The 16268-nt window shown below is 32.6% G+C and overlaps 1 protein-coding gene across 1 annotated transcript in view; it reads left to right on the top strand.

The window, feature by feature from the left end:
* Positions 1–501: 501 nt before the first annotated feature.
* The window catches only part of LOC114332162 (serine proteinase stubble), a 71736-nt gene continuing 55969 nt past the window's right edge, over positions 502–16268 (top strand). The window contains exons 1-2 of the mRNA XM_028281901.2: positions 502–749; positions 6064–6232. Of these exons, the coding sequence (XP_028137702.1) occupies positions 672–749; positions 6064–6232 (247 nt within the window). The 5' untranslated portion in view covers positions 502–671. The remainder of the gene's footprint in view (positions 750–6063; positions 6233–16268) is intronic.

Genomic DNA, 16268 nt, shown 5'->3' on the forward strand with positions numbered 1-16268 from the left:
CTTTTTGATGCCTATGGACACCATCTGCAGCTTGCTGGGTGTTTACACCCTTTTGCTGCACCATCTTAGCAGTTGACACAGGATGTCTTTAAAATGTTTTTTCAGTTTGCAAGCATCACTTCTGTGACTGTTAAAAGGACAGCTCAATAATAATGAGTTTTGATGAATGATAATCTTCAAGTTTTGTATTTTATTGTAAGCGTCATATTCTCTCCCACACACAATTATTTTTTCCTTAGAAAATGGCTGATACTACGGAATTTGAAATTATTGAAAAATTGTTTGAAAATTTATTTTTAAAATATGTATCACGAACCGCTAGTAACTTATTTTTTCTCACATAAAAGCTCATCCAGCTTTTACAGCAATACAATGCATAACATCTGGATAATTTTTCTCTCCTAAAATTCAAATTTCTCGCACTATTTGAATTGGCTCCACTTAACTTACTTTCTTCCGAAGGTTATGGCCAAGGAATTTCTTATTACTCACTTTTAGCAAGAGAGTGAAAGTGGTACTGCTTCGCTTTTTGTTTTATGCTGACTTAATGAAAGAGTTATGAATGTTGAAAGGACCAACATGCGTCTTCTACTGAAACAATAGTGCTAGAGAGTTGCAGCCATTGTCATGAAGTGACTGTTGTGGTTTGGTTTTCGAAATAATTGTTGAACATGTTCTTGGGCAGGTTTTGTGTTTGTTGGTTTTTCTTATTAGATGTTGTTTGGGGATTTGCTTTGATTCATAATGATGTAAGTATAAATTTAAATCATTTCATGCTTTTTATATTTTATTTAGTTTTAAAAATGAACCTCTTTTGACAGTTTTAATAATAGTAAATATCCAGGTATTTCTCTGGTGAGATAAATCTTTATTAATTTTTTTTATTTAAAAAATATTAATGACAAATAATATTTATAAATATGGAAGAGATTAATAATTCTTATTAAAAAAATAAATTTTATTCCAACAAATTGATATTGATCTCCATTTATAATTGATGTGGTACCTATATAGTAGTTCCCAACGTCAAGGGGTTCCTTGAAATAAAATTAAATTCCACAATTGATTACTGACCTCTTTGTGTCCTTTAAAAAAAAACAACTTTTTAGAAAATGCATATTATGTACCTACTTCTAATAGATATCCCTCGTATTTTAATGATATCCTCGTAATTATAATAATGATTCATTATTATACGATTGCCTAGAAATGGGAAATTGCACATTTTTGTTTTATTACACAATAGTTTTCAGTGTCATATAAAAATAATATTTCCAAAATTTCACGCCTCAAAACCTTAAAATAACTTAGAAATACCTACTCTAAAATCTTCTGTGTGTTTAAATCATTTCAAACGATCGAAAAAACGCGCGAACACTTGTGACGTGATATACTTAATATTTTTAATGACAATTCTCATAATATGACAATACAGTGATGAGAGCGCTAATAACGGCCAAAATAACGCAAAAGATGGAAAACATAATACATTATGAGGTAAAAAGAGATGAAACTACGCAAGTAGCACAATAAAAACATTTTAGTTTTATTTACGGTTTATAAAAGTTTTATTGCGGTAAATAAGAAGATAATGGTTTTAAAGTTACCTTGTAGATATACTGCCAGAACTTTTAAACTGTTAAGCATTCGTCACTAGTGTTAAAGTATCTAATAAGAGTATCAAATAAGACTAATTAATCTTAATAGGTAATTTATCTTATTGTAGTTTTAAAATGGTTTATTCTCAGTTCACTTTAAAACTAATCAGTTTTATGAAGAACTTCCGGACTGTTTGGTTTTATTAGATTAGTTTGTTACCTTTTAGTTTTATTGCAGTTTTAAAGATTCTCCTAATATGACTAATAAAACCTATTATTAAAACTACTTGATCTCAAGACTATTATGCAGTAAAACATATGCCTCAAAACTATTTTTTTTTAGTTTTCTTTAAAGTTGCTTTCTTAAAAGCAATTAGTAGGCTATATTAAAACCAAACGCTCTTAACTGAATCAATTTGGTTATCGTAAAGACTAAACTATGCTTCTTGTTAGAAACAATAAAACTAAACTCATCCCCCCTTCTTTCATGTCCAAAATGGTCGACCATTTGTTTTAGAGCGAAACAGTGGTATAGTGTGTTGTAAAAAAGTGGAAGTACATTTAGTACGGAAAAAATAAGTCGCAAGTACTTAAAATATAAACGGACTGGTCATTTTAAAAGAAAAATACAACACACAGCACTACGACGCCTCGATTTTAGGTTAGATTCACATTAAAACCGAGTGGCACTATTGACAGCAGCATTACAACTAAACGGTTTTAATTCCAAGGCAACCTTGCTTTTATGTAGGATATTATGCTCGTGAAAAGATTTAGAATAAAACCATTTGATCTTAACAATTCTATGTCGATAGACCAAATAGTTACTAATAGCGCGTCAGTCATTTAGACCTATTTTTGTTAACATTATCAATAAAGTTGGGTGCGCAAGTGTTTTTCTACCCTGACTATCCGAAATAACCAAGTACTTTTTATTATTTTATGGTTACAAATACGTATCTACCTATCATAACACATGTAAAAATCTGTTGGCCTATGTAGAGTATATGGGTTTAAAGAATCATTTAATATGGTAAATTGTCTTTAAAAGTCTCCATTTAAGAAACCTTTTTAAGTTTGCTATAAAACTGCCTGCACTTGAAGTTTTTTTTACCATGGTTTTAAAAGCACCTTCACAGCAGCTTTAAAACCAGTTGCTTAAGAAAACAACGTTTTAAGAAGGTTTTTATTTTTGATTTTATTGACCTCTTTCAGAGTGGGCCCTTTTATGCTGAAAGCGGTTTTATTGCAACCTTAAGGTTTACTTAAAAACCAAATGGTTTTAATGTTAGTTTTATTCTACAGTTTTGAAGCATCCTTAAAAGACTTAATAAACCCGTTCGGTGCTACTTGGGTAGTGAAGAGGTGCTATAAATTAACATTACATTACATAGTTTCCCACCTTCAGACGTAACGGAGGAGTATGACAACTGTCACTGTGACAGGAGAATTTTATAAAATACTCCTGTCACAGACGTCTAAAGATGGGAAAATTGTAATATACGTTTATAGCGATAATTTCCACATCTAGTAGTTTTATCCCTTTTTATTTCATAATGTCTCATGTTTTCCATCTTTTGCGTTATTTTTCCGGTTATTAGCGCGCTCATCACTGTATGTAAATACACACAGCTACAAAGTTAACGGAACACCTTAAAAATTGGACATTTTAGATGTCTCAATGATAGACCAGGACTAATCTGTAAAAAAACGTGTATTTTTGGATGTGAGAGGTGGCATTCGGATTTTTGCAGATAAAGTTAGGTGACACTTTCAGTAATAATAATTGACTTATGCTCCTTCTCAAATATGCCCAAATATTAATAAATTTTAAAATATTCAAAAATTTCAAAAAACATCGATTTTTTTCTGCTTTCTTTGCTTATAATTTAAAACGGTTCGTTTTGGAACAAAGTCGTAGAGAAATAAAATAAAGATAATTGAATTTTGTATGATAACCGACTGGTCAAAAATATCTTAAGGTATTATTTTTCTCATGATCATCTTTCAGTGCGTCACAGTTTTTCGATTTCTTTCTAACGCATTAAATTGTATGTGACAGAAAAAAGGCACGTCCGTTATTACCGACATTTACAACATTTATTCTAGTTATTCTAGTTGTCGATAGATGGCGCCATAATAAAAGAATAATTTTTTTTTAATTAGGTAATAATATTACAAATATAATCTGTATAATTTATAAGACTATACAAATCAAAGAAAATACCATTTTATAAATGCAAGAAACACGTTTAATTTGTTTTTATTCCAAATTGAAAATAAAATGTGACAACTGTCAGATTTAACTAAAATATCATGTTAGAATAAATGCCATAAATGTGTATTATGTATCAAGGACTTACCCTTTTTCCTATCATTTGTTACGCACTGAAAAGTGCTCATGAAAAGGACAATATTACCTTTTCTGCAATATAGCAATAAATACAAAATATGGGGATAAAATACGCCTGTTGTTATTCAATGTTTCTGAACCACTTTGGTGGCACTTAGAACCTTAGTAATTCGCTTAGAAAATCGACCTAATAGATTTTGCATAACAAATTTGCAATGTAAATATTTTTAAAAAAGTTCAAATTTTTTAAAATTTTCTGAATAAGTAGACCATTTAGAAGTTGGCTAATTTTTTCACATATAAAGAGGTACTCTACCTATCTAATACACTTTACAGAATTAAAATCGGATTATTTAACGGGCCTCAGCAATGTTTTAAAATTATAAACAATTTTTTGGCTTATAAAAAAATAGCTTTGTTTAATAATAAAAAAATTAATTTTTAGCAATGCAAATAATTAAAACCGGTATAAGTTGACTTAAACTTTGAAATGCTGTCAGCATAATTGCTGTTTTAATTTTTAATCAAAAGTTATTCTCGTTCAAAAATTGCAATTTTTCGATTTTTTGAATGTTCCACCGCATTTATCTCGAAAACTATGCATCCTACGAAAAAACTTCTAAGATATTTTTTGCTTAGAATTACCCAAGAAATACAAAAAAATGTTTTATTTTGCGAAAAATCGATGTTATATAATTTCTCAAGTTTTTTGTTTATAACAGTCTTATCGACATCCAGATCAACTGTTACGGAAAAAATTCGTGTTCTACGGGTCAAAATACATAAAAAAACTTGGGTAAGTCCATCTAAACAAAGGAGCCCGTAGCACCCCCTCCTGGACACAGCACTAATTTGTCTATAAGCCAAAAAATTGTTTATAACTTTAAAACATTGCTGAGACTGCTTAAATATTCCGATTTCAATTCTGTAAAGTGCGTTAGATAGGTGGAGTGCTTTTTTATGTGCAAAAAATTGACAATTTTTTATATATTCTAGTTTTTGTTGTGCAAGATTTTTAAACATTTTAATTTTTTAAAAAAGTTTAGATTGCAAAACTATTATGCAAAATCTAGTAAGTCAATTTTAATGTAATTCGGTGGACGATTTTATCACATTACAAAAAGTTTCTAAGCGAATTAGGAAGGTTCCAAGTGTAACTTAAGTGATGGAAAAACATTGAATAAGGACAGGCTTGTTTTGTCCCCTTATTTTATATTTATTGCTATTTTGCAGAAAGGGTGTTAAATTAAGACATTTTTAGCCAATCGTATCTGATAGAAAATTTAATTATCTTTGTTTTATTCCTATACGACTTTTTTTCAAAATGAATTATTTTTTTTTTATTAATGTTCCGGGCATATTTGAGAAGGAGCTTAATTCAATTATTATTAACGAAGTTATCACCTAACTTTATCCGCAACAATCTAAATGCCACCTCTCACATCCACCTAAAAACAGATCCTTCCTGGTCTATAAACTAAATTTTCAATCTGCTAAGAGGCTCTTGGGTGGCAGCTGGAACATTGAATTTAAGCGAAAATCAATGTTTTTTAGTGAAATAAACATTTTTCTGTTTCCTGACAACAGTAAATTGTATTGTGAATTAAATAAATTACATACGTTCTTCCTTTTGTGTCAATTAATTTAATTTAAAAAAAATTTTGTATAAACCCTGTGACACCCTGTATAAATAATTGTGCCAATGTTAATATTACTGAATAGAGAATTGAATAACATTTCAAATGAGCTAGCACACGACCTCTATTTTCATTTAAAAAAATCATCGATTAGGTACGTCGTCACACCCAGATGGATGGCGTCACTAGTACGATATAATGTAATATGCCAAAAACACACAATTTAAAAATAAAAATCGTCAAGTTTAGGAATTTTTCCTTAAAGTCGCCAGCTTACGAAATAGATACCGAACTTATTCCAAACATTTAAACCGTACTGTATATTTATATCTATTTATCTTGGTACGAGACAAGGAGTGGGCGTTCTAATAGGCCTGAAGGAATTCTGTATATTTGGAGATTATGAAATTCTCTAGAAAAATCTGAAAAACAGCTTTTTTATTACTAATATTATTTAACAAATACTAATTTTTAGAGTGCTCCAGTAAACTATACTCATGGAAAAAAGGGTAGATTCTTATTCAATCAAATCTTCAGCTTAACGGGACTTCTCGGAGGAGGAGGAGGCGATTTTGGTGGTTACGATGACGACGGCGACGTTGAAACAGGAAACAATGAAATTAAAGCCAAGAACTGTTCATGTGGTGGGTAATTGAATACAAATTTGATTTTTTACTGTTTAGATTTAGTTATGATTTAATCCACGTACATACATTAGAAATATTTTATAAGTTACTTAAAGAGAGTAAAAAACTATTTATTTTCGGTAGTAGTTGCACGAGAACTCTAAAATTATGGATTTGTTTCCCGAGTGACACTTTGACAGTTTTAATATCAGGACCCGAAGGGGAGTGAAATTATGTCAAAGTGTCACGAGGGCAACAAATAGATAATAATTTTAGAGATCGAGTGTAATTCGCTGAGATTATTTCATGAATAAAACTGTCTTTTTAAATCATTTTAACTAATATTTTATTGATGTCTTCACCTGAATATTTGCTAAACCTGTTTCTTGGTGTTCTTTGTGACAAGTTGTAAAACATTAATAATTGTCCCAATGTCACTGATGTTAAGTTTTGCGTAGTAATGAAGGGCATCTGACGTAATGCTTGACGACGGGAAATTATCAAAAATTATCACTTTAATTTTTTTTTCTGTAGCTTTCTATTGGTCAGAATATCCTATGAATGAAATGATCATAATTATTTCAGCATGGAAAATTAAAAGTGTATATTATGTAGGTACATACTACTATATACTGTGATATACTGTTTTGTCCTATCTTTTTCCTCAATAGGGGATGCCCGCTGTTTTCAGTTATTTCTTTATCAGAATGTTCTTAGGAACTTAGCATTAAATATTTTTGCAAAATTGCTCTCACATGATATTTATTAGTCATGTCTGCCAGCTCCCTAATACTATTTGCTACTCATAATAGCTAGGCTAGTTGGTCTGACATAGTCCATGTGGTGAGACCGCTCCCGTCTAAAAAAAATTTCTAATTCGGTTTCTTTGTGGATTCCTATTCAAAAATGTCCCCTTTAAACAAATCTGAAGGGTACCGGGCGGAATTTTTGGGCAGAAATTGTTTAAATTTTTTTTTTTTTTAAATACAAAAGATCACGTTTTTTTGCTCTGAAACATTTATTTTTAGGTTTCTTGGGCCATTCTAAATCAGAAAGGTACCTTGTAATTTTTTTTAAAAATTGATAGATTTCGAGTTATAGGCGATTTAAAATCTGAAAAATGCGAAAATACGCATTTTCGAGGCTTAAAAACTCATATTTAAATTAATATTTTTGAGGTTGCCAGATACTTAAATTGAAGATTAAACATTCAGCTTCAAGATTCTGAAGAGTGATCGCGTCTAACCTTTACATGTACCGTAGTTTTTTAATTGTTAAATATGCGTGTTTATCCGATTTTTTTACAGGTGCGGCGCGCTCTATTTAAAAAATCTCCTATTTTCCTCCAAAAAATATTTTTTCTAGATTATTTGTGCCGAAAAATCCGAAAAATGCCAAAAAAACGCATTTTTGGATTTTCAATCGCTTATAACTTTAAAACTGTTAACTTTTGAGAAAAATATCAAAAAACATATTTCATTTAGAATGTTCCAAATAATCTAGAAAAAATATTTTTCGGAGAAAAATTGGAGATTTTTTAAATAGAGCGCGCCGCACCGGCAAAAAAATCGGATGAACGTGCATATTTAACAATTAAAAAACAGCGGTTTAAATTAAGGTTAGACGCAATTACTCTTCAGAATCTTGAAGCTGAATGTATAAACTTCAATTTCAGTACCTGCAACCTTAAAAATACTAATTTAGTATGAGTTTTTAGGCATCGAAAATGCGTATTTTCGTATTTTTCAGATTTTAAATCGCCTTTAACTCGAAAACTATCAATTTTTGAGAAATCTTACAAGATACCTTTCTTGTTTAGAATGACCCACAAAACTTAAAAATATATGTTCCGGAGCAAAAAAACGTAATATTTTGTATTTGTTTAAAAAAATTGTTTAAACAATTTTTGCCCAAAAATTCCGCCCGGCACCTTTCAGATTTGTTTAAAGGGGGCATTTTTGAATAGGAATCCACAAAGAAACCGAATCAGAAATTTTTCCAGACGGGAGCGGTCTCACCACATTGACTAATAAGTAACCTTTGAAATGAAACGCGTTTCCTTCTGAATTTTTTTTTATTTTATTATAGTCTCGATTCCAGCTATTTTCAAACTTCTTTATGCCATCCGTATAATACGATCTCAAAAGCTCTACAAAATAAGCGTTTGTTTCGTAAATTATCTCTTTGTCCGCGCTAATTTTTATTTGCGAACAGTCTCTTTAGATTCGGGAGCATATAATAATCGGAGGAGGCTAAATCAGGAGAATCAGATTGATCAAAAAGCAATTAGAAACATAACTCATGAATATTTTTAGCACTATTATGAAGCACTTGTGAGGCGGTGAACTGTCTTGGAGAAACAACACTTTTTGAAGTTATACTTCTTTACGGGCGATATGAGGGTGAATTTTTATTTGTTAAAACCTATGATCCGGGCGCATGCGCATTATAACTTTGTTCTGATTGGATGTTCAAATGACATGTCAAAAATTATCCAATATGGCAGCTGTAGCACAGCTGTGGTGTGGACGGTTGACGGTTTGGTTATGTAATGTATGGTTGTTGCGTGTTGAAATTTGTGGGAAGAGAAACAACAAAGGTTAGTTAATAGTTATACTGCCTTTTTGAAGTTATACTTCTTTAGGCGCGATTTCATTGAGGGTGAAATTTTAGTAATCTGCGCACACAGGCAGTATGGAGTTCGTTACTAAATGTTTTAATTTATGTATTTATCAGTCCAGAAAAGGTGTGGAAAGAATATATTAGTGTTTTTAAATATATTTTTCTACAAACGTGTTAAAAATGCAAGTTATAGCACTCCATAGGAGCGTTAAAAATTCTACTTTAAAGCACCGGTGCTTTAAAAATTTTAAGGTACTGCAGTTAAAAGTGAATTGTCAAATGGTGAAACGTCCAAATATTTATATTTCATTTAGTAACATTAATAGATATTAATAATACCTATTTACGAATGTTTCTTCTAAAATTTAGGAATATATTAATTTTCTAATACATTTAAGTATGTAGTAATTTTCTTTACAATTTTTACTTACCAATTTGTTTTGTTTATACCTAATATCGCCGTTGTCTAGGAAGTGTCTGCGTAGATTAGCGGTATGTGTATTTAGCTACGGACCCGTTAGTACTTGGTTCAATTCCCACATAAGGAATTTTTGTTTGTTTATTATTAATGGTTATTGACATCTTAGACTATTATTATATGGACTTATAAATGATTAAAAATAATTAAAAATAATTAAAATAATTAATTGGGGTGTTGCCCAAATATTTACCGGGTTGCAAATTTATAATAATTGCCTATTTCAAAATGCACTTTTGAAATGAATTTTTCTTATGTACAAATGCAATTTCAGATTTCTTATTCATTAAAATAGTTCACAAAATTTTCTGACATTCTCACGAATCCAACGCACCAAACTGCATTAAAATCCGTCTAACTGCGCCAAAAATCGAGAGTAAGGCCTTTTTTTGTGCTTCAATGCCTTGACTAATTCGGCCAGAGATCGAGAGGTCGTGAGTTCGAATCCAGTGCAATCCTATACTTTTTTTAATTTTTTTGAAAGCGGTAAGCACAAAATTAGTTTGGTGTTTAAAAAAAATTAAAAGAAACTGTTTAAAGTATATTTATTTTTAAGAAATCATATAATAGAAGTATAACTTCTTACGTGCGTACAAAGTACACACACACATTCTTTTTTTTTTCTCGTATATGGGGCCGTTTCTCACTGAGTTTCTACTTCAATTTTTTTAATAATGCAAAATAAGCTTAGCTATTGATGGTTTTACATATTTCAAGATAGTCAATTAAAATTATGCATTTTAAATCTCAAAATACAGTAGCCATAACATTTGCCATGCCACATAGTGTGGGAGAGACGGATACATTTTAGGTGAAAGTAGGATTGCACCAAGGCTCGGTGCTTATTCCTTATTTATTCTCATTAGTTTTAGACCAGATAACAGCGAAACTACAGGGTAGCATTCCATGGTGCCTAATGTATGCTGATGATGTAGTGTTAATAGGAAATAGTGAAAGAGACTTCGAGCAAAAACTGGAACAGTGGAGACAACCTCTGGAGGAAAAAGGTTTAAAACTTAGTAGGACAACAACGGAGTATTTGGAATGTTCATTTAAAGGTGGAGTTACTTCAAATAAAATGGTATCTTTGGATGGTGAAATGATTGTGAAAAGCAATAGTTTTAAGTACCTAGGATCGGTATTACAGAGTAATGTAGAAATAAATGGAGATGCATGCAGTAGAATTAGGGCTGGATGGATGAAGTGGAAAGAAGCAAGTGGTGTGTTGTGTGACAGAAAAATTCCAATGAAACTGAAGGGAAAATTCTATAAAACAGCCATAAGATCGGCTATGATGTACGGAACTGAATGTTGGGCAGTGAAAAAGAAAGAGGAACAACGAATGCATGTGGCGGAAATGAGAATGCTTAGATGGATGAGTGGAGTGACAAAGAAGGATCAAATTAGAAATGAGTATATTAGGGGAAGTCTAGGTGTGGCACCAATTCATGCCAAAATGATAGAGCATTGGTTAAGATGTTGATAAGCAGCGTCGAGACGTTGATCACCGAATACGAAGAATAGCTGAAGTGCAGATTCCTAGAAGGAGTAGGAGAGGAAGACTAAAGAAGACCTGGGGGGAGACGATAAGGCAGGACATGTTGGTAAAGGGGCTTAACATTGATATGACCCAAGATAGAATTGCGTGGAGAAATGCAATTAGGGAAGCCGACCCCGCATAGGGATAAGGCAAAGATAATGGTGATGACACTAGCCATAACATTTCCGACGCATTAAGTCACTATTGTTCGCTTCGGAGCACTTTTACCGGCTTAAGTCCACTGCCGTGTGTGTATTGTATTCCCTGATGTAGGTATGTACAGTAGTAGATCCAGAATTCATCAATGGTTACTTATCAGACCACCAGATATATCTTCACCATTCACATGCTTATATTTGCCACAAAGAGACACCTTGCTTGTAGTAGTATCTACCAAATATCTACAACAGAACTTTGCTTTTTATAAATCTAAACTAACTTTCGCATATTTTTCTTTTCTTACGAATCCGTCTATCAAATTGAAAGCTACTACGATGTTACTTACTCATTTCTTTGTCTCACTTTTCGAATATTGTCAAAATAACTGTCAAAGTTTAAATACATAATTCAAAGTTTCTCTTCGAATTTTGTGATTTAACCACAGATTATTTAACGTAGATAAAATTTGTTCAGTCCATTCTTGTATCGACAAATCGAAGTAATTTAGTACAGCAAAAAACACCCTGTTCGGGACTGTGACAAGCCCAGTCCAGGAAAACTAATACACAGGTACGCAAATGATGATAAATATATTTTTCAAAATATGTTTCCATCCGGGATAAATACAGAGTTTAGTAATAATTCAATAACCAACCCACAAATGTATCAACAAGTCAACACACAAGGGCAACTAGCCATGAATGTACAAACCACGCCATATCTAATATCGATGTCTCAACCAGCACCAACTAAACCAATGCCACCTAACTTGTACCCTCCACTACCACAGACACAAATTCCATTAGTGCCGATCACATATCATAGTTCTGCTTCAAATTATCAATTACAACGATTGCCATCCACCAGTGAAGAAGAGGAAGAAAACAACGAACCAGCTAGCAGCAACGATTGGAAAGAAATTAGAAGCTCAAAAAGAAGAAAAATCAGAAAAACAACAGACAATGCAAACAGTACAAATATTATTGTAACAGAAAATAGATTTGAAGCGCTAGAAAATGAAGTAGTCCCTCCCAAGGAGAACAACACAGCAAACCCTCCACCAATTTTCATACACGGTGTACAAGACTATCAAAAAATGGTACAAAAAATTAAGGATGTAGCAGAAAGGGAAGAATATCATACAAAAAGTTTTACTAACAATGTCGTAAAATTAAGTTGTGGCACGCCAGATACATATAGAAAAATGGTTAGATATTTTAATGAACATAACATTTATCACCATACATATCAGTTAAAACAGGATCGAGCCTATAGAGTTGTAATAAAATACCTTCACCACTCTACTAACACCGAGGATATAAAAAACGAACTCCTAAAACTGGGTCATAAAGTTCGAAATATAATAAATGCACAACACAGAATTACTAAAGAGCCACTTAATATGTTCTTCGTGGATCTCGAACCGGCAGCAAATAACAAAGATATTTATAACTTAAGGGGGCTACAGAATAGAGTTATTGAAATTGAACCTCCCCGAACAACCAAAAATCGCATAATACAATGCATGAGATGCCAATCGTACGGTCACTCCAAGTCATATTGTAATAAACCATTTGTATGCGTCAAATGCGGAGGAGCCCACAATACCACAACTTGTAAGAAGACTAGAGAAACTCCAGCAAAATGTGCATTATGTGGTGGGGATCACCCCGCAAATTATAAAGGATGTGAACATTACCAAAAAATTTATAATATTAATAACAGGTATCATAACAGAGGAAACGTATTAAATCCAGCAATAAATCAAATACATACACAACCCAGAATATATACACAACCCAGGATTCAGAATCAGTATGAAAGTTACGCTCAAGCTGCAGCAAATAATCAGAACAATAACGAAGATACAGCGAGTATACTTACCAAATTTCTAGAAGAGTTTAAAAATTTATTTAACCAGCTAATGCAACAAAACAGTATGGTGCTCAACATGATTTCCATGCTAGTAAATAAAGTAAACTAACAATGTCTAAGTTCATAAGAATTGCCCAATGGAATGCCAATGGTCTTCCTAATCATAAAGAAGATATAAAGCTATTTCTGGAACAAAATTTCATTGACATACTACTAGTAAGTGAAACCCATTTTACAGACAGAACCTACTTCAAGATACCTAAGTATAAATTATATTACACAAATCACCCAGATGGTACAGCCCACGGAGGTTCAGCCATATTGATAAGAGAAACTATAAAACATTATGAAATGCTAAAATACGAAACAAATCACATTCAAGCAACATCGATAAAAATACAAACTCTTCCATATGATATAACTGTCACAGCAATTTATTGTCCGCCCAGGCATAGACTTACAAAAGAAGATCTACCTTTTTTCGAAACTCTAGGGCCAAAATTTATAGCAGGTGGAGATTACAACTGTAAACATACGCTATGGGGTTCACGCCTAACAACCACCAAAGGCAGAGAGCTAGCAAAAGTTATCCAGGATAAAAGCTACTCATTCCTATCGACGGGATCACCGACATATTGGCCAACCGATCCAAATAAAACACCAGACCTATTGGATTTCTTTATTACAAACGGAATATCTCAATCATATACAGATGTAGTACCAAGTTTTGATTTATCATCAGATCATAGTCCCATAATTGCCACAATTAGCACAACGGTGATAATCAAAAAACCAACATCTCGACTGCATAACTTCAAAACAAACTGGGACACATACCGGCTAATCATAGAACAGGAAGTAAATCTACTAGTGAGATTGCAAACTCCCGAACAAATAGAAACAGAAACTAATAATCTAATCAACTTACTTCAAAATGCTGCCAAACAGTCTACCCCTCAACCTGGACAAAAAAAATTTTCAACCAACATTCCTCTTGAAATAAAAAGACTAGTAGAAGAAAAACGAAAAGCTAGATCAATTTGGCAAAGAACTCACAGACCAGACGACAGGACAATTTATAATAACAAAACAAGAAACTTAAAAACAGCTCTAGAACAGATGAGAAACAACTCATTTGAAAACTATGTATCAAACCTTTCGCGTCAAGATAACTCTATCTGGAAACCAATCAGAAATAAAAATAAACCAATAAATACTTCACCTCCAATTCGGAAAAACTCATTACCACCAGGACCATGGGCAAAAAGCAACAAAGAAAAAGCTGATTTATTTGCTGAACATCTAACTGAAGTCTTCAAGCCACACGACAATGACCAAGTACAAGAAGTAGAGCAGGAACTAGCCTTACCAATTAATCAACGAGAGCGACTAACTTTAATTACACCGAAGGAGATCAAAGATGAAATTAATCATTTGAATGAAAAGAAGGCACCAGGCACTGATCTCATAACAGCAACAATGCTAAAACAACTTCCTAAAAAAGGTATAATGAAGTTATTGTACATATTAAATGCAATCTTAAGACTTAATTATTGGCCTATATCACTAAAAATTGCCCAAGTAATTATAATACCGAAACCTGGTAAAGCTTTAACGGATGTTTCATCATACCGCCCAATAAGTCTACTGCCAATAATGTCAAAACTTCTCGAAAAGCTGTTACTTAAAAGAATTATGAGCGACCTAGAATTCCAAAACTGGATCCCAGAACACCAGTTTGGATTCCGGCAAGGTCATTCTACAGTGCAACAATGCCATCGCATATCAAATGTAATTAATAGAGCTTTGGACAATAAACAGTATTGCACAGCAGCCTTTCTGGACATCAGCCAAGCATTTGATAAGGTATGGCACCCAGGATTACTTTATAAAATCAAAAAATCCCTACCCAACAAATACTTTGACTTATATAGAGAATATATCTAAATCACAGAGAATTTGAAACTAAAGTGGAGGATGAACTATCAAACCGTAACAAAATTCAATCAGGAGTCCCACAAGGTAGTATATTGGGTCCACTTCTTTATGTACTGTACACATCCGATTTACCAACCTCTCCACAAACCACCATTGGAACTTTCGCTGATGACACAGCAATATTTGCAACTGAAGAGGATCCAAGAGCTGCAGTATTAAAACTTCAAGAACACCTAGACCAAATTGGACAGTGGTTAAAGAAATGGAAGATAAAAGCTAACGAAACTAAGTCAACACATATAACTTTCACACTAAGGAAAGACCAATGCCCAAATATTAGCCTTAATCAAGTCAACATACCACAACAGAACATCGTCAAATACCTGGGGCTTCATCTTGATTCTAAATTAAACTGGAAACAACACATTTTAAAGAAGAAGAAACAAATTGAGTTAAGAGTGAAAGAAATTAATTGGCTTATAGGTAGAAAATCTCGACTCTCAATTGAGAACAAACTGCTGATTTATAAAACAGTCATCAAACCTATATGGACGTACGGTATAGAACTATGGAGTTGTGCCAGCAAATCAAACACAAAAATTATCCAAAGAACTCAATCAAAAATTCTACGCACCATCGCAAATGCCCCGTGGTACATTTCCAACCAAACCCTTCATACAGACCTAAACATCCCGTTAGTCAGCACAGTAATTCAAGAAAGAGCCAACAGACATCACGAGAAATTGGAAGACCACCCCAACCAATTAATATTACCATTACTACAGCCACTAAACAACAGAAGATTGCGAAGATTATGGCCCATAGATCTTCGCTGAAACTGAGGTGAAACCGCTGGGTGATGTACCTCATAACGCCATTTTAGTGTACAATAATACATTGATATATGTTATTGTACTTGTTATCAAATTAGCTTATAGAATTATGTAATTCTGATTGTTAATAAATGCTTACAAAAAAAAAAAAAAAACTTTTCGAATTGAAATAAACCAGTGGTGGATCTAGACATTTGCTTTGGGAGGGGAGAATTGCCTTGGGGTGGAGAACTTTCATTGAAATACCAACCAAAAAACATAACAAAGGTAAGTCCCAACTACATCAAAGACATAAATAATAACTTACATGCATTAAGTTCCCTTAATTTTCCTAACTAGCGATTTTATTGGATTGAATTTGTCTGTCTAAGGTTTAAGTTTCATCTCAGCTAATATATTTTTGTTTCAACAATTTTTTTCTTTAATTTTGGACCTTGTTAGGGGGGGAATATCCCCATTTTCCCTTCCCGTAGATCCGCCACTGAAATAAACAAACTTGTTAACCAACTTTTTCCTGTCTCTTTTAACGCTGTCTATACTTTTCTAGGAATATTATCAGACACAATTATATTACCTTCCCTGATAGGTCAGGAAATGAAGCTGAAAAAT

Source organism: Diabrotica virgifera, chromosome 1 (assembly GCF_917563875.1).
Source record: "Diabrotica virgifera virgifera chromosome 1, PGI_DIABVI_V3a".
Classification (NCBI taxonomy): domain Eukaryota; kingdom Metazoa; phylum Arthropoda; class Insecta; order Coleoptera; family Chrysomelidae; genus Diabrotica; species Diabrotica virgifera.